Below are 18,832 nucleotides of genomic sequence, written 5' to 3'. Positions count from 1 at the left end.
ACTTTATACCTCATACTTTAAATGCTTAGTATGAGGTATAAAATACAGCAGCCTTGTGTTCATAAAACAGAAAGATTTGGTATTGTGTAAGACTGGCGATATGTATCTTTCCCTGCTTCGTCTCAACCATTACTCAATGGCTCTGGTCTCAGCCACCGCGGTGGATATTAGACATTCCGTTTTATTTTATTTTTTATGTTGCCACTACTGTTGGAGCAGCCATAAACTACACAGGTTCATCTCGATGTTCTGGGCATCTTTGTAATGTTAGTGTTAGTAAAAAAGCAGGTAAAGGAGTAAAGTTTGAGGCAAACTAACATCAGTCACTCTGCCGTTCACTGTAGTGGAAGAGGTGCGCCTGGTGAGGGTTTTATCCCCGCAGCTACGTCGAGTCCGCCTACAGGAAATACGTAGGCTGCGACCATGAAACCGCTACAGAATCGGTCTATACCAACAAAGGGCCCAATGGGGTCCAGTTTGTTTTTCTCCTACAGATTGAAACTCCATGCAGGTTTGACGTCCGTTTAGAGAATGTGTTTCAATTGACTTCCCCCATGTGTGTGTGCGTGGGCGGTGCACTCCCTTTGAATCGGACCCTCTGGCTTTAACCTCTGTGCGCTATAATAAAATAAAAGCACCACAGGGATCTCTGTGAGGCACAGACAGAAAACTGGATGTCTCAGTAACAGACCGACATACAGCAGCTTCCCTGTGGAGACAGGCCAGTGAAATTGACCCTGCCAATCAACCCGGCCCCTCTGGGAAACAATATGAGATCTTCTCGGTCGGTCAGCGATCATTCCTGATTAATATGAGAGTAAAGAGCCATTCATATACGCAGAAGCGCACGCACGCACTGGTGTGCTAATTGAAGTCAGAGGTGAGGGTGTGATAGTGTGTCACAGACACACAGTTGTTATCAGATTGAAAGAGGTTTTGAGGTGCTTTGTGTCATGGCCAGAGAATGTCAAACCATAACATCTCTGCTCAAGATGTCATCACTGTCGAAATACATGGAGACATAGTGCTCTCTCTCACAGACTCGCGCACACACACACACACACACACACACACACACACACACACACACACACACACACACACACACACACACACACACACACACACACACTATCAGGACTGTTTTGTCAGACTGAAGTGTATGTGGTGTTAGTCTCGTCTACTTACAGTAGAGACACACTTTTTGGAAACGATCCCCAACATTTCAACCCTCTCTACTTCATCTAACTAATAAATGCACCAAGTCTCTGTATGTCTGTATGTAATCACCGCAACTCAGGAACCGTTCGCCCCACCGACTTCAAATCCGACACACGTGTTCCACACCCCCACAGGGAGTGCAGTGCCCGGGGTCGAGTATGGTCGGACCCACGGTTGTCCAGAACCGCCCCAAAAAGGCCTCTGGGCCCGGGCTCTGGACTGGACAGGGCCCCCTGCCCAGTGTCCATATATGGAGCCGGCCTGTTCTGACATCTGCATAGACTACATATTTGGGCATGCCTAACAAAGAACTCCATATACTGTATGGTGTCTATACTGTATCCTATCCTTTTCCTCTATACCAAATATTTTCACTGAAAATAGCTGATCAAAAAGCTCACAATGCATTGTCACTCATTCACTCACTCACTCATTCAGTCATTCATTAAATTTGGATTAATTCACCTATAGCTAAGACCCCGGCCTCTCCCACTTGGACACTTTCCAGCCGGGCTCATTCATTCCAATGTACATATAATAGATTTTACACATTAAATACTGGTTCATTTTTGTAACCAGACCTTCAAAATCTCATCCAAATCCGTCAACAAGGCCTTCCATATGTCGTGGATAAATTGTTTGCGTAGCATCAATTTTTTTAAATTAAGTTTTATCATATAGGAAAACTATTGGTGGAGAGGTTCGTCTACTATGCTTAGCTGTGATTGGACCATAGCAGTTTGTGGAGGGGTCAAAGGTCAATTGATCTCAAGTGCCTCTTTCTGCCTGTGTGTTCCCTGCAGTGGCGTGGCGAAGGCCCGCGTAATGGCGTACTTCGGGGAGGGCTCGGGGCCCATCCACGTGGACAACGTGAAGTGCGGCGGCGAGGAGCGCTCGCTGGTCGACTGCATCAAGCAGGCGCCCGGCTCGCACAACTGTCGCCACACCGAGGACGCGGGCGTCATCTGTGACTACGGCCAATCACAGGCCAGCTCCAAAGAGATCAAAGGTCAGTGATGCTAATTAATTGGCCTGCTGCATATCAACCTATATCCGTATCCCCAACAGCGTGTGCATTATAAATTAATTGAGAAAGTGGTTAAAATAGGCCATAAAATGCCATAATGAATGAACGAACGAACGAACGGACGGCTTTATGTTAAAATTTGACAACAAAGTCAAAGAATATTAGGCCAAATAAAACAGTAGGAAGAAGAATAAACGTATATAACCCTAGCCTTTTATTCCCGATACTTCAGCGTCATCTCTTGATGTCCATAAATGCATATACTGTACTGTACAACATGGTCTAATTAAAAAAAATAAAGGACATAATTTATACTGTACAACATGGTCTAATTAAAAAAAAATAAAGGACATATACTGTACAACATGGTCTTATTTAAAGAATAAAGGACATATACTGTACAACATGGTCTAATTAAAAAAATAAAGGACATATACTGTACAACATGGTCTTATTTAAAGAATAAAGGACATATACTGTACAACATGGTCTTATTTAAAGAATAAAGGACATATACTGTACAACATGGTCTTATTTAAAGAATAAAGGACATATACTGTACAACATGGTCTTATTTAAAGAATAAAGGACATATACTGTACAACATGGTCTTATTTAAAGAATAAAGGACATATACTGTACAACATGGTCTTATTTAAAGAATTAAGGACATATACTGTACAACATGGTCTTATTTAAAGAATTAAGGACATATACTGTACAACATGGTCTTATTTAAAGAATAAAGGACATATACTGTACAACATGGTCTTATTTAAAGAATAAAGGACATATACTGTACAACATGGTCTTATTTAAAGAATAAAGGACATATACTGTACAACATGGTCTTATTTAAAGAATTAAGGACATATACTGTACAACATGGTCTTATTTAAAGAATTAAGGACATATACTGTACAACATGGTCTTATTTAAAGAATTAAGGACATATACTGTACAACATGGTCTTATTTAAAGAATTAAGGACATATACTGTACAACATGGTCTTATTTAAAGAATAAAGGACATATACTGTACAACATGGTCTTATTTAAAGAATTAAGGACATATACTGTACAACATGGTCTTATTTAAAGAATTAAGGAATGAATGAGCACTGGATATACAAAAAAAAAAAAACTTTCCAGCAGTGTTAATTTTGTCGACTAAGACTAAAAGACTTTTCAGAAGACTAAATAGGACTAAGACTAAATGGTGTGTTATACAAAAGACTAAATCAAAATATTGTGGAAAAAATTTACACTGCTTTCCAGGGTAACAATAATAGGCTATTAAAAAAGAAAAGGAAAAGAGTGTCTGTGATTTGGAACCCATGGAGAATTTGCATGTTAAACAAATACCTCCATTGTTTCACACTCTGAGACTAATGAGAAACAAATGACGAATGAAAAGGAAAGAGGTGAAGGTTCTCTTAAGTGTGAGGGAAACAAGTACAGAGGGTGACAAGAGTGTGTGTGTGTGTGTGTGTGTGTGTGTGTGTGTGTGTGTGTGTGTGTGTGTGTGTGTGCGTGCGTGCGTGTGTGTGTGTGTGTGTGTGTGTCTGCGTCTCCAGATGGTAAAGTGGAGAGAGCTGTAATATTACTTCACCCTGTCCGTCACACACACAGCAGGGCAGATGTTAGACTCGCCCAGTTGTCTCTATTACACGTGCACACGTGTGTGCGCTCACAAACTTAATGCACGACCACAGTCTATCGCAAACGTCATGCACACACACACACACTCATCAGGAGTGTGTGTTACTTCTACACCTGGATGTGGTCTAGTCAAGTTGATCCTCTGAAAAAGCAGTTTGTAGACTTTACTAAGTCTAACCGGCCTATAATATGAGAGCGGGTTCTCATTTATAATGCAGTTGGTCTAATAATCTAATAAGGGCACCATTTGAGCCTGAATGTACTGTATGGTTTATCCATCACCACTCGCATCTGTGCGCACACAACTCACAGACACCCTTAAAAAGGGACACTTCACCCTTTTTGCAAATGTTAATGACGTTTAGAAGATTTAGAACACTTTCCTGGGGGGTCTTTATGTGTGTAATATGTGGTTTTAGGACTACATGTTGTCTCAGTAAGACAGCCCTCCCCCTATCCACAAGGAGGAGCAGTGAACCAAAGCATTATGGGAATTGTAGTCCAGGAAGGAAGTGAGCCCAGTCAGGGAAACTGGGCTCACTGATAAAATCTAAAATATCTAAAACCACATATTACACACAAAGTATCCCCTCAGAATCATAATACTGTATGTCTGAGTTATATTAAAGAACTAACAAAATAAGGTCCTTCAATTGAACAATCAGTATATTTCAAAATATAAAAGAAAATTGTCAAAGTCCTGCAACGCAAAGTTCCTTTAAATGTCTCCAAAGAGTAAAGTATCCCAAAAATCTAACCAAAAATTGTATATCTTCTACTTTATGAAAATCAAGTACTGTAATCCATAAATTCATTGAATAAAAAGGCAATGCATTGCAAACTCACCCCACCTTCAAGTCAGGAGACAACTGCCGGTTCCTTTGTGCAAAAGCTCTAAACTGATTCAGAGCTTAAACCTTCAGAAAGGTTCGACCAAACTTCCTTTCTTCCCCTTCACAAAGTTCTTTAGTCAAATTAACTAATCAGTGGTTTATCAAGTTCTTATTCTGGTTTAGTATTGGCCTTAAAAGAGTCTTATTGACAAACCACCACCAAACACTCTTTCTGATACCTAAAATGGAACCCCTGGCGCGCCTCACTTCCTGTACTTTTATAGATGTTCCTGGTACCTCACTTCCTGGAACTATTGCTAACATGCTTTTTTTCCCCACAACTCCCCCGATTATGATCAAATCATTGTTAACAGGAATGATTAAAAGGAATGACCATGGTTTAACCAATATATATCCCTTGTTGTCAGCCAGTATGTTGTGTTTCATTTTCATTTTTCATACATATACTATGAGGACAGGAAATACATTTCTTCACACATTAATTTATGTGGCAGTGTCATGACATTTCCCCCCCCCCCCCCCCCCCCGGCATGTCTCCGTCAGAACTCATGGATTCCGTTTGCGGTTTGCGGCTCATACACACTCGGCAGCGACGGATCATCGGAGGAGAGAACTCTCTGAGGTAAGATGGAATGCCCTAGAGCAGGGATGGGACCTTGTAGATATTTTCTATTTATTTTCAAATGCCTTAAAGTATAGTTATGTTAACATTATGAACTAAATACAAATACATTGAACATAGAAAAGACAATGATATTTGAATATTAGTCATTCAGCTACTAATGTAGAATAGAATCATTCAAGGGAGTCATGTTTGCATGTCTGGAATTATCAGAGCTGAAATAAATAATATATCAACATTCGGATATTAACCTGAGGGCCACATGAAGTGAATGTGGGCCCCGGGTCGACAGTCGATAAATGAATCGATGTTGTTTGAAATTCTTTATTAGGAATAACCCTCGAGATGTGTGTGTTTGTCGTTTCTAACTTTTTCATGTGAACAAACAACCTTATAGTGTTTGAAATGCCTCCAACAAATGCAATAAATAATCATATAGAGATGTTATGAGGATGTGGATTGGACACTCCATATAGTGTGACTCATAGCTAAGAAAGAGCACAAGCCGTGATCATTATTTAAATTGTGTACCTTGTGTATTGTTATATTTTGCATGTTTGTGCTTTGCATGTATTTACCGTACAATGCACCTGTGTGTGTGTGTGTGTGTGTGTGTGTGTGTGTGTGTGTGTGTGTGTGTGTGTGTGTGTGTGTGTGTGTGTGTGTGTGTGTGTGTGAAGGGGAGGCTGGCCATGGCAGGCCGCCATCCGTTTGCGAGGATCTCGCGGGGACGGGCGGCTGGTGTGTGGAGCCACGCTCATCGACACATGCTGGGTCCTCACATCTGCACACTGCTTCAAGAGGTAATCAGCAGCATTCACACAGCTGGGGAGCTCCTGTGTGAAAATGTCGGTACACGCACAAGCCTGTGTCTGTCTTCGTTTTGCAAGACTTGGCGTGCACGCCTTTAATTTGCCACAGAGCTTCCATGAAGCCATTCCCCTCCCCTCCCCTCCCCGAAGCCCCGACATCTCTTCAACAGACTTCCCAACCCCCCCTCTGGTCTTAAACCTCTCTCATGAAACCCGGCCATGCACTCGAGACTCTGACATGGGCCTATAACCACAACTTGATGATGATGATGATGATGTAGTGACCACTGCTCTGGTGTTTGTGGTGAGCGTGGGGCATACTGAGGGTGTTTGTGGTGAGCGTGGGGCATACAGAGGGTGTTTGTGGTGAGCGTGGGGCATACTGAGATTATTGCATCCATACCGACTTCATCTCAGCCACTTCATCTGGTCTAGGGGGGCCTCAACAATGGCCCCATTTTTCACCTTGTGTAAACGGCAGAGGGAAATCAAAACAGAAGAAGACAGGGAGATACAGAGAGAGGGAGAGGGAGAAAAGGTGTGTGTGTGTGTGTGTGTGTGTGTGTGTGTGTGTGTGTGTGTGTGCGTGCGTGCGTGCGTGCGTGCGTGCGTGCGTGCGTGCGTGCGTGCGTGCGTGCGAGGTTGGGCTCACAAAAGAAACACCAAAAATGTACAGGCCTTATAAGTCTGCAATGTTCATTGTGATGTCTGTTGTCAGGCAGTGTGTCTTGATTATGATAAATATCTTTGGGTTTGTGCTGTCAGTTATAATTTCCAGGGGTTTATTTTGCTTAGAAAACCAGAGCTCCTTCACAGGCAGTGTATTATGGCTCATGTTACACACAAACCCGCCCTCTCGCGCTTCGTTTCTACCTGTGATCCGTCTCGCTATTTCCACATTAGGGCCATGGAGGAATTCTAAAGTCTTCCCTATATTCCATTTTGGAACGGATGTAGTAGGTGGATGTATAGTATGTCATAATACACATGGGACATTCATAGGTAGTCAGTCATCCACATTTTTCGACCGCGGTCGAGATCATGCATTTCACAATGCCACGCCAGACTTTCCGGTCCTTCATTGCCCATCCCCAGTTCCTGCTTACTGATGTGTCCCTAGCGATGATGACATCAGGGAACGACAGTTTTCTGGTCTGCTTTGAGGCAGGATTCCAGAGAAGAAGGGAAGATATAACCTCATTGTCAGTTCTGTAGCAGTGGCCATGAAGAAACACGGGTATGGTTGCCGTATATTAGATTAGTCGATGGGTGGCTCTTCCAAGACAGATTACTTCAGTAATTAATTTAATTTGTACTTTACTTCTGCAAAAGTGCATTATTGGCTATTTCCCCTAATATAAGCCCTCAAGGTGGGTTGGTTTTTTTGTGCTAATTTGCTTATTTCCATCGAAATAAGTAGTAAAGTGTGCCGCTGGGGATACTATTTACATTATGAAGAGAGGATACAAAAAATATAGATGTTTGAGCGATGGAAATAAGCAAATTAGCATAACACCCCATAGCCCCATTCAATTCAATGCAATTCATTGAGGGCTTATGGTAGGGGAAATAGCCAATAATGCGCTTTTGCACAAAATAACACCTGGACCTCTTTGGTGAGGAGTCTGGGGACGTAACAACTACAAATAAAGGTAAGAAAGCCTTCTAGCATGGAATTCTCCTTTAAATAGGCTAAGCCCCTCCCACTGGACCATACCAAACCTGAATTGATTCTACAATTTTACAGGTGTCCAGAGACATTATATTTAATGTACACATTTGTACAAGTGTCACGTATTACTCAACAAAATATCCACATCTAAACATAATAATTAGAGCTCAGTTTCACACTTTACACAAACCCAATGTTGGTATAGAGTGCCGCAGTCCCTCCCCCTTTCAGAAAAACGAGTGGCCCAGGAAATGAAAACCCAATGCATTCTCCCATCGGCACTTCTTATTTAATTTATTTAAAGACTGTTACGCCGCGGACAAAGCCAACTCGGATCGTGACAAATCTTGACAATGAACACAATGTTTTGAGCCGATCAAATCATTAGAAAGAAGAAAAGAAAGTCAGGAGACAACACTATTTGTTTTGTTTTTCGTCTTATAAATGATTTGATCGGCCCAAAACATTGTGTTCATACCACAGTTGGTATGCTCCCTACAGCTGGAGCCAACAATCAATCATCAATCAACAATCAAACAATATATACAGTCAAACAAATATCATTCCCTGCAACAAAGAATAATTCGAATCCTGTTTGTTAAATTCAATGTCTGGCTGTCAATTTAAAGAAAAGATAGGGAGAAAAAGGGCCATTTAATTTGCTGAATGAGGTGCCCCCCCCCCCCCTGCTAAAATAGCAGATACCCAGACAAATAATTTAGGGAGTGAGTGTATATACATTTAGTTAACCGAAATAAGGAAGTATGAGTGAAGTATACATGTGGCTACATTACAAAGCGTTTTCTGTTTTCTCTCTACTTGCTTCCGTGTGTAAATCAATCCACGGAGCTGTACTACTCTCTGACTTCAGCTGTTATCAGTTGTGAGAAGGCATCTGTCTGTAAGCCAACACAGTGACTTCACTTCCAGCATGACAGTGTCACCTTTCATATGGGTAGCTGAAATAGGCTGATCAAGTATGCAAGCATACTCATGTGTGTGTGTGTGTGTGTGTGTGTGTACACGTGCGTGTTTCTGTGTGCCTTGCTTGCCGATCAGAAGAGTCATTATACCAGTAGAGGATCTCTTTCCGGACAGGTCCTTGCGGTTGTAACAGGACACGGGGACTTGGCTCGGCCCTAAAGGCCTCCTCCTGCTTCCACTTCTCTCTCATATATCACTCTGCCTCATTCTTAATCTTATCCCTCCCCCCCTCCTCCCTTCTGTATCTTTATTTATTCACGCCATCCATCAGTAAAATGGTTCAATCTGTATCTTTATCCCTTCCTCCTCCCCTTCACGCCATCCATCAGTAAAATGGTTCAATCTGTATCTTTATCCCTTCCTCCTCCCCTTCACTCCATCCATCAGTAAAATGGTTCAATCTGTATCTTTATCCCTTCCTCCTCCCCTTCACTTCATCCATCAGTAAATGGTTAAAGATGGAGTGCAGTGATTTTTGTCCCACTCTAAAACATGATCATCAGGTATTATTTATTATATAAGGAGGAAGAGTTTTTTCAAAAAAGTGTACAGTATTTGTTAAAATGACGTTTTTATGTGGACACGCCGACTGGTGGGTGGTGAACTGAACTGAAGGCGCAACCCACAGCTGTTGTTGTATGATAAAGGGGGAGGGGATGATATTGTGATGTCACTATATCACTGTTTCTTTTAGTTTTTGCATTGGCACGTTTGACTGTCAAGGTTTCAGCCTCCAGGAAGAAACCCTAAATACAAAGGGAAGACATCATTGCACATGACAACCACACTGAGGGGTCTAATGATAAACTCACTCAAACACTGAATAATAACATACAGCCTGTGTTCCAGTCATCCCTAACTTCTTCTACTTAATAATAATATACAGCCTGTGTTCCAGTCATCCCTAACTTCTTCTTCGTCTTGCTTTCTGTACCTTTTTTTATTTAGTTTCATCATCAGCACGTTTTGTATCAGGAGTTTCAAGAGGAGCCTACATACTGTACATACTGTACATACAACCACATGTTATTCCAGAGGCCAGAATGCTGTAGTGTAGATTCTGTAGAACACGCTGAGAAAGAGATAACTGCAGAAGGATGGAGGACAGAGGAGAGGACGGATGATTAGGACATAGGAGAGGAAGGGTGATTAGGAGAGAGGAGAGGAAGCGTGATTAGGAGAGTGCTATAGGAGAGATTGGTGGATTATATAACCTGCTCGCTACTTGGAGTCATGTCTGACTAAAGCCTTAACTATTCTTAAACTTGACCAAAATTACGGATACTTTTTTTTCAGTCGAGTGACCTTTCCTTCTTCAGCGCTTCCTTGTTTACGTCCTGACAGAACTGTCTCTTTACCAGGGACGTGCAGAGAGTGTTAGGGGTTGAAATCCCGTAGCACTTTTGGACATAAATAGCAGATCTACAAGCTCACAACGCGTCAAGCTGCGACGCGTTGTGAGCTTGTAGATCAGCTATTTCCGGGGCGCAACCCAGCACCCTTTAGCCAGTGGAGATGCGGTGTAACGACATTGGATTTCTAAACAAATATGTTCAACGCAAAATGCTGCGTTCAAGTTCAGGAGACTTCGGAAATAAATGCAATTCTCCTGAATGCTGCCTTTTAAAAACTTTTAAACTTCTTCCTCATATAAGAACATTATATAAGACATGATGATCATGTTTTAGGGTGGAAACGATTATGGCATTCCGTCTTTAAAACTCAAACTTGTGTAATATCTGTCTTGCTTTGATGTTGTTATTATACTATGCTGTTTGTGTTGCTTGTATCTCTGTATGCGTGTTTTTATGATCTTGTACAGCACTTTGGTTGACCAAGTTTTGATTTGATTTGATCCCTCCAGGTATGGGAACAACACCAAGCACTACAAGGTCCGTCTGGGTGACTACCACTCCCTGGTTCCCGAGGAGCACGAGGAGGAGTATGGCGTCCGTCACGTCGTCATCCATCCCAGCTACCGCGCCCACAGCAACGACTACGACCTGGCCCTGGTGCGCCTGTCCCCGGGCGCCATGGGCCTGGAGCGCCGCCCGGGAGCGTGCGTGTCCTTCACCCGGCACGTGCTGCCCGCATGTCTGCCGCTGAGGAAAGAGAGAGTGCTCAAACAGGCCAGCAACTGTCATATCACCGGCTGGGGAGACACAGGTGTGTGTGTGTATTTATTTATTTAACCTTTATTTAACACCCCCAATCGCCCAGGACGAAGTTCACCGTCCTTTCTATTAGCAACGCCCGACGCCCAAGACAAAGTTTTATCCAAAAGACGAAGTTTATTGATATGAAAACGGATCGCATGGCTCCACAGCCTAGGATCGCCTGTTGCGCAACAGTGGGACGTCATCGAAAATGTCCCCCCCCCCCCCCCCCCCCGTTTAGCCGATGAGAAAGAAAATCTTAAAACGTTAATAACTCGCGATCTAAATCATCCTGTCCAATTCTAAGAAAAGATCCTGTGTTAGACAGCCCTCCGCGGTCCAGTCGCTAGTCGAGATAGATTTAAGCTTACCTCCCGTTGTTGTCGATCTCATGGAGAGTGTTTTGGCTACATTTAGCTGCCACATCCGGATAACATCCGGTACGTCGGTAAAAGTGCTCCGTTGCTATAAATCGATTGGGCGCTATAATTGAATGGATTAAATAACCCCAGGCAATTAGAGTGTTAACCAGTAAAACACATTGTGACTGAGTCTCTTTTGCAAGTGGGAACTGGCCAAGAGGCAGAAACAAAATCACATTTCAATGCTACATTGTACATGTCAAGTTGACAGTTCAACAGTAATCCAAAATGGTACACTAACAATAATCGGGTACAAGACATTTTGCACAGAGAAAATACTCAAAGTACATTGAGTATGGAGTATGTGTATGCTTGCGTGTGTGTGTGTGTGTGTGTGTGTGTGTGTGTGTGTGTGTGTGTGTGTGTGTGTGTGTGTGTGTGTGTGTGTGTGTGTGTGTGTGTGTGTGTGTGTGTGTGTGTGTGTGTGTGTGTGTTTGCACGCATGTGCGTGCGCTCAAACATTCCATATACAACTAAAAGTCCTTCAAACAAAGTGAGGGGCAAATTGTTGCAATTATTCACTTAACAGTTAATTAGGTTTTTTTATTCTATGCTTAGTGGTTGCTTTTTTTAAACGAGGCTTACGCATTCATAAATGGCATTTGACTGCAGGGTAAAAAGAAAAAAGACCACACCTGTACTGTACTGAAGGCTGAAAGACTTAACATGTGAACGGAATGTGCAGGTGCAGATTAGGTGAGGAGGAAGGCCTGGAAGGAGGATGACACGACGATGTCGTGCTGTGTCGCGAGGCGGTGTCACGCAGCAAAATATAGCAGACCCCAATGATATGAGCTCTGAGCGCATAGGTTCAGGGTGATGGTCCAATGATATGAGCTCTGAGCGCATAGGTTCAGGGTGATGGTCCAATGATATGAGCTCTGAGCGCATAGGTTCAGGGTGATGGTCCAATGATATGAGCTCTGAGCGCATAGGTTCAGGGTGATGGTCCAATGATATGAGCTCTGAGCGCATAGGTTCAGGGTGATGGTCCAATGATATGAGCTCTGAGCGCATAGGTTCAGGGTGATGGTCCAATGATATGAGCTCTGAGCGCATAGGTTCAGGGTGATGGTCCAATGATATGAGCTCTGAGCGCATAGGTTCAGGGTGATGGTCCAATGATATGAGCTCTGAGCGCATAGGTTCAGGGTGATGGTCCAATGATATGAGCTCTGAGCGCATAGGTTCAGGGTGATGGTCCAATGATATGAGCTCTGAGCGCATAGGTTCAGGGTGATGGTTCAATGATATGAGCTCTGAGCGCATAGGTTCAGGGTGATGCTCCAATGATATGAGCTCTGAGCGCATAGGTTCAGGGTGATGGTCCAATGATATGAGCTCTGAGCGCATAGGTTCAGGGTGATGGTTCCGGGGACCACCAGTGGTCCTTGAGGAGGGTGCCAGGTGGCCCCCCAGATTAAATGATGGAGAGTTGTTATAACCAAAGGGACCCTTACAGATCTTTTAACTCTTGAGAGCGTACATTTTACGCTCTCAAGAGTTAAATTATTGCTAAAACATCTGCATTTAATTAGAGAATATAGAAGTTTTTTTTTGATCAACGCCAACAAAATATTCTTTAGTTTTAAAGAATATAAGAGAGGCTAAATGTCATCAAATGGTAGCTCCGTGGCTCAAATGCCTAATAAATAATGGACCTTGATATGAAAATTGTTGAAAACCACTGCTGTATAGTCTCAGGAGACGGGGTTTGTCGTAGCGCTGTTCTTTTCTGAAGCAGTTTCTTACCCTCGTTATTGGTTTACAGCTGTAAAGGAGAGCTGTAAAGATGAAAAAGGACGGGGGGGTGGAGAGAGAGCAAGCAGGGAAAGAGAAAGTAAAAAAGAACAATTATAATGTAAATATATAATAGCGTGGAGCGTGTGAAGCAGAACAATTGCTGTGACATTGGCGGTGCATTTAATGTGCCGGTGATTAGCAACAGGGAGTGTCAGCAAGAGTGTCAAGGGGAGTGTCAACGACCCGAGAGCCTCAGGGAGACGGGACGGGAATCCCTTTTGTTGTTTTAAGGATTATGTTATACTTTAGCTATTGAAAAATAGCAGATCTACAAGCTTGTAGATCTGCTATTTCTTTTTCTCGTGAAAATGTGGCAAAAGATATTTGAATATATATTATTTCACAGCAAACGTTTTTTTTAACTCAAATCTTTGCTTCTGGGAGGTCCCTGGAACTACATATTTTCAGATGAGGGTCCGCGGCCAAATACAGATAATTCTGGGGGTCCTTGACATGAAAAAGATTGAACACCGCTGGCAGAAACAGTTTTCAGAAAACTGATTTAGAAGACTTAACCCTAAATGGGTTAAATGTATTACGAAGGAAGTAACAAAGTAAAGTCTAGCATGCACAGCACCCCCCCCCCCCCCCCCCCCCCCTGTGCTCTACTATTTGAATGTGCAGGAATAAATAGGTTTGCTAATGATTACTAGGTTTGATAATGATTAATTGGCTCGTGACATCGTACGTACTCGATCCAGTTGAAGGATTTCAACCCATAGTGAGTGCTTGTTTGACTTCTGCGGCTTTCGGTAACATCTGTGTTTGGCCAACACTTGAATGTGTACAAACTACAAAGACTTGTCTCGAGTGAACTCTGTGAGCACAATGCTGAGGTCATTATTCACCGGTGTCATTATTAGTCTCAGCAGCTTTTTAAAACATCCCCGTCACAGAGAGGGGGGTGCACATGCTTGTGTGTGTTTTTTCTTTCTTTGTGTAAGATTGTGTAAGAGTGTTTGTGCGCCATTTCGCAGTGAGAAGATAGGCTATTTAGAGAGGGTGTTATGGCGAGGTGATGAGGTGTTAGCGCAGCTTAGTGTGAGATATGTGCATTGTACAGCTGCTTAGTTTGACTGACTCTCAGTCAGATGGCACGGCGCACGCACGCACGCACGCACTCATACGCACAAGAAAATATTGCACATACGTACATGCAGTGTCATCATCCTAAGCCCCCATGGAAAGGGCATTAAGACAGTGTGGTCGTAGATAAAAAGAAAGACAGATGTGTCATGGGAACCAATTCATTCATGTTGGCCAGGGACAGGATTCTGAGCACTGGCTCAAATCCTCCAACGGGCTACAAAATATTTCATTTTCCTTCCCAAGGGAAAAACAAAACTGTTTTTTTTTGTGTGTGTTTTTTTCTGCCCGACATTTCGTTTTATCAATATACTGACTCTCCTCATAGGCAAAAAACTAACAAAAAATAACTTAAAAACGTACTAAAAAGCGCTGTGTGATATTTCTTTGTTGCATTCTAGGGGACATTATTCAAAATTGTTTAATTATTTATTTGTTCATCACAACATGTCGCTGCTCAGCTTGGCTTTTTTCGGCAAAGATATTTGAGGTGTAGAAAAGAAAAAGTCTATTAATCTATATTCTGATAGAGTATACTGTATACAAACAAAAACATTTAATTTACACCACCACTGGCTGTAGTGCTTTCAAATCAAAGACATCTTTGAATGCATCAAAGCTGCAGTGTCATCTGGGAGACAAGCTATAGTCACGCAAACGAAAAGCCTGTGGATTACTTCCAACAGATGATGAATTAATAATTACTAGTCCTTACCCGTTCTGAATATATGAACAGCAAATGATGTTCAGTGTGGGTAATGTGTTGTAATAGATCACATTACTGATAGGGGGAACGGGGAATTGTTTACAGATGGTCTTGGGAAGTTAGGTTGGGCACAAAAGTAGGCTAATTAGTAGGCTACTGTAGTTTCTCTGTGTAAAGGAACACAGAGACACACAAGAGAATAAATTCCTGCCTTTGTAGATATATAAATATGTTCTCTACGTCACTCGCGTCACGCATCACCCGTGTCACTTCTATTTCTTGGATACTGATACTTGCTTTGACAAGACACTGATAGACATGCCTGTCCTGTTTTTTCACATGACCTGCCGGGAATGAAAGGCTCTTAGTGCCATTGTGTGGTGGAGAATGTCGTTTTGACGGCTGTTTGTTTTGACTCGATTTACGAGATAGCATTATTACGAGCATTACATTATGTGAACAGGACGTTCTGTGCTCGGCCCAACAATAATAAGACACTTGACGCGCAACCGTGTTGCCAGCAGAGACTTGAAACCATGTTTTTTCCACTTAAAAATCTGTGATTTTTTTCAAACGGCACAGTTTTATAGAGCCAGTGTCGCTGTCCCTCCCCCGACGAGCAGCCGGAAGACAATTTTCAATTATTTTATTCCCATAGACGTTTCAGAAAGTATTTATTTAAAGACCTGTAAGGCTTTTAGTCTTAGCTAAATGTTTTTATTATTTTTCTTTTCTCAATGTTTAGCCTTTTAAAGGTATATTCAGTGATTTCACTTAATTCAAATATCACTTATTTTTTTGTTTTGTTGTGATAATCCTCCCTACTATAGAGTGTGCTGGCCATATAAGGAGTTCCTCCCTGTCCACAGTTAACCCCTGGGGGTCAAAAAACCTTAGGTTTCGTTTTTGACTCTCTATCCTGATTGGACGAAAGGCTGGGTCCCACAGCCAAAAATGAAACCTAAGGTTTTTTGAGTGAAATCACTGAATATACCTTTAACTGAGCCTTCTAAAAAAATGTTTTGTAAAGTGACTTGGTACTAAGAAAAGTGATACGTAAGTCTGATGTATTAGTATTAAAAGTATTTTTTTTTTACATTTGCTGCGTTATTTACCCTATTGGTCTAGTATTTTTGTCCAATAGTATACTAAATAACAGGGGTCGTATTATAATCGGGGACTAGACTATTTGACATTCAATGTTCTTTTTCCACAAATGAGACTTGAAAAATGGGGGTATAATCAGAGTCGTCTTATATTCGGGACAATACGGTATTTTTGTTTCAAAAACAAGAAAATAATAGTGAAAATACAAGCCCAAAACATGTCCTCAAGTAAATGTACTTTGCTGCTGTCCAGTGTCCACCACATCTTTGTAACGGCGTGTCTTCTCCTCAGGGCGTTCCTACTGTCCACCACATCTTTGTAACTTTGTGTCTTCTCCTCAGGGTGTTCCTACTGTCCACCACATCTTTGTAACTTTGTGTCTTCTCCTCAGGGCGTTCCTACTGTCCACCACATCTTTGTAACTTTGTGTGTTCTCCTCAGGGCGTTCCTACTGTCCACCACATCTTTGTAACGGCGTGTCTTCTCCTCAGGGCGTTCCTACTGTCCACCACATCTTTGTAACTTTGTGTCTTCTCCTCAGGGCGTTCCTACTGTCCACCACATCTTTGTAACTTTGTGTCTCCTCCTCAGGGTGTTCCTACTGTCCACCACATCTTTGTAACGGCGTGTCTTCTCCTCAGGGCGTTCCTACTGTCCACCACATCTTTGTAACTTTGTGTCTTCTCCTCAGGGCGTTCCTACTGTCCACCACATCTTTGTAACGGCGTGTCTTCTCCTCAGGGCGTTCCTACTGTCCACCACATCTTTGTAACTTCGTGTCTTCTCCTCAGGGCGTTCCTACTGTCCACCACATCTTTGTAACGGCGTGTCTTCTCCTCAGGGCGTTCCTACTGTCCACCACATCTTTGTAACGGCGTGTCTTCTCCTCAGGGCGTTCCTACTGTCCACCACATCTTTGTAACTTTGTGTCTTCTCCTCAGGGCGTTCCTACTGTCCACCACATCTTTGTAACTTTGTGTCTTCTCCTCAGGGCGTTCCTACTGTCCACCACATCTTTGTAACTTTGTGTCTTCTCCTCAGGGCGTTCCTACTGTCCACCACATCTTTGTAACGGCGTGTCTTCTCCTCAGGGCGTTCCTACTGTCCACCACATCTTTGTAACTTTGTGTCTTCTCCTCAGGGCGTTCCTACTGTCCACCACATCTTTGTAACGGCGTGTCTTCTCCTCAGGGCGTTCCTACTGTCCACCACATCTTTGTAACTTTGTGTCTCCTCCTCAGGGCGTTCCTACTGTCCACCACATCTTTGTAACTTTGTGTCTCCTCCTCAGGGTGTTCCTACTGTCCACCACATCTTTGTAACTTTGTGTCTTCTCCTCAAGGCGTTCCTACTGTCCACCACATCTTTGTAACGGCGTGTCTTCTCCTCAGGGCGTTCCTACTGTCCACCACATCTTTGTAACTTTGTGTCTCCTCATCAGGGCGTTCCTACTGTCCACCACATCTTTGTAACGGTGTGTCTCCCTCTCAGGGCGTTCCTACTGTCCACCACATCTTTGTAACTTTGTGTCTTCTCCTCAGGGCGTTCCTACTGTCCACCACATCTTTGTAACTGCGTGTCTTCTCCTCAGGGTGTTCCTACTGTCCACCACATCTTTGTAACTTTGTGTCTTCTCCTCAGGGCGTTCCTACTGTCCACCACATCTTTGTAACGGCGTGTCTCCTCCTCAGGGCGTTCCTACTGTCCACCACATCTTTGTAACTTCGTGTCTCCTCCTCAGGGCGTTCCTACTGTCCACCACATCTTTGTAACTTTGTGTCTTCTCCTCAGGGCGTTCCTACTGTCCACCACATCTTTGTAACGGCGTGTCTCCTCCTCAGGGCGTTCCTACTGTCCACCACATCTTTGTAACGGCGTGTCTCCTCATCAGGGCGTTCCTACTGTCCACCACATCTTTGTAACGGCGTGTCTCCTCCTCAGGGCGTTCCTACTGTCCACCACATCTTTGTAACTTCGTGTCTCCTCCTCAGGGCGTTCCTACTGTCCACCACATCTTTGTAACTTTGTGTCTTCTCCTCAGGGCGTTCCTACTGTCCACCACATCTTTGTAACGGCGTGTCTCCTCCTCAGGGCGTTCCTACTGTCCACCACATCTTTGTAACTTCGTGTCTCCTCCTCAGGGTGTTCCTACTGTCCACCACATCTTTGTAACTGCGTGTCTTCTCCTCAGGGCGTTCCTACTGTCCACCACATCTTTGTAACGGCGTGTCTCCTCCTCAGGGCGTTCCTACTGTCCACCACATCTTTGTAACGGCGTGTCTCCTCATCAGGGCGTTCCTACTGTCCACCACATCTTTGTAACTGTGTGTCTTCTCCTCAGGGTGTTCCTACTGTCCACCACATCTTTGTAACTGCGTGTCTTCTCCTCAGGGCGTTCCTACTGTCCACCACATCTTTGTAACTTTGTGTCTTCTCCTCAGGGCGTTCCTACTGTCCACCACATCTTTGTAACTTTGTGTCTTCTCCTCAGGGCGTTCCTACTGTCCACCACATCTTTGTAACGGCGTGTCTCCTCCTCAGGGCGTTCCTACTGTCCACCACATCTTTGTAACGGCGTGTCTTCTCCTCAGGGCGTTCCTACTGTCCACCACATCTTTGTAACTTCGTGTCTTCTCCTCAGGGCGTTCCTACTGTCCACCACATCTTTGTAACTGCGTGTCTTCTCCTCAGGGCGTTC

The 18,832-nt window shown here is 43.3% G+C and overlaps 1 protein-coding gene across 1 annotated transcript in view; it reads left to right on the top strand.

Moving 5' to 3' along the window:
- prss12 (serine protease 12) overlaps nucleotides 1–18,832 on the top strand; it is a gene marked incomplete at its 5' end in the record, with an annotated part of 45,273 nt that overhangs the window by 25,023 nt on the left and 1,418 nt on the right. The window contains 4 exons of the mRNA XM_083765078.1: nucleotides 2,025–2,230; nucleotides 5,308–5,386; nucleotides 6,067–6,189; nucleotides 10,719–11,020. Of these exons, the coding sequence (XP_083621204.1) occupies nucleotides 2,025–2,230; nucleotides 5,308–5,386; nucleotides 6,067–6,189; nucleotides 10,719–11,020 (710 nt within the window). The remainder of the gene's footprint in view (nucleotides 1–2,024; nucleotides 2,231–5,307; nucleotides 5,387–6,066; nucleotides 6,190–10,718; nucleotides 11,021–18,832) is intronic.

The sequence above is a fragment of the Protomyctophum parallelum genome, assembly GCF_964188405.1.
Source record: "Protomyctophum parallelum genome assembly, chromosome: 5".
Classification (NCBI taxonomy): domain Eukaryota; kingdom Metazoa; phylum Chordata; class Actinopteri; order Myctophiformes; family Myctophidae; genus Protomyctophum; species Protomyctophum parallelum.
This window is presented reverse-complemented; position numbering and strand designations above follow the sequence as displayed.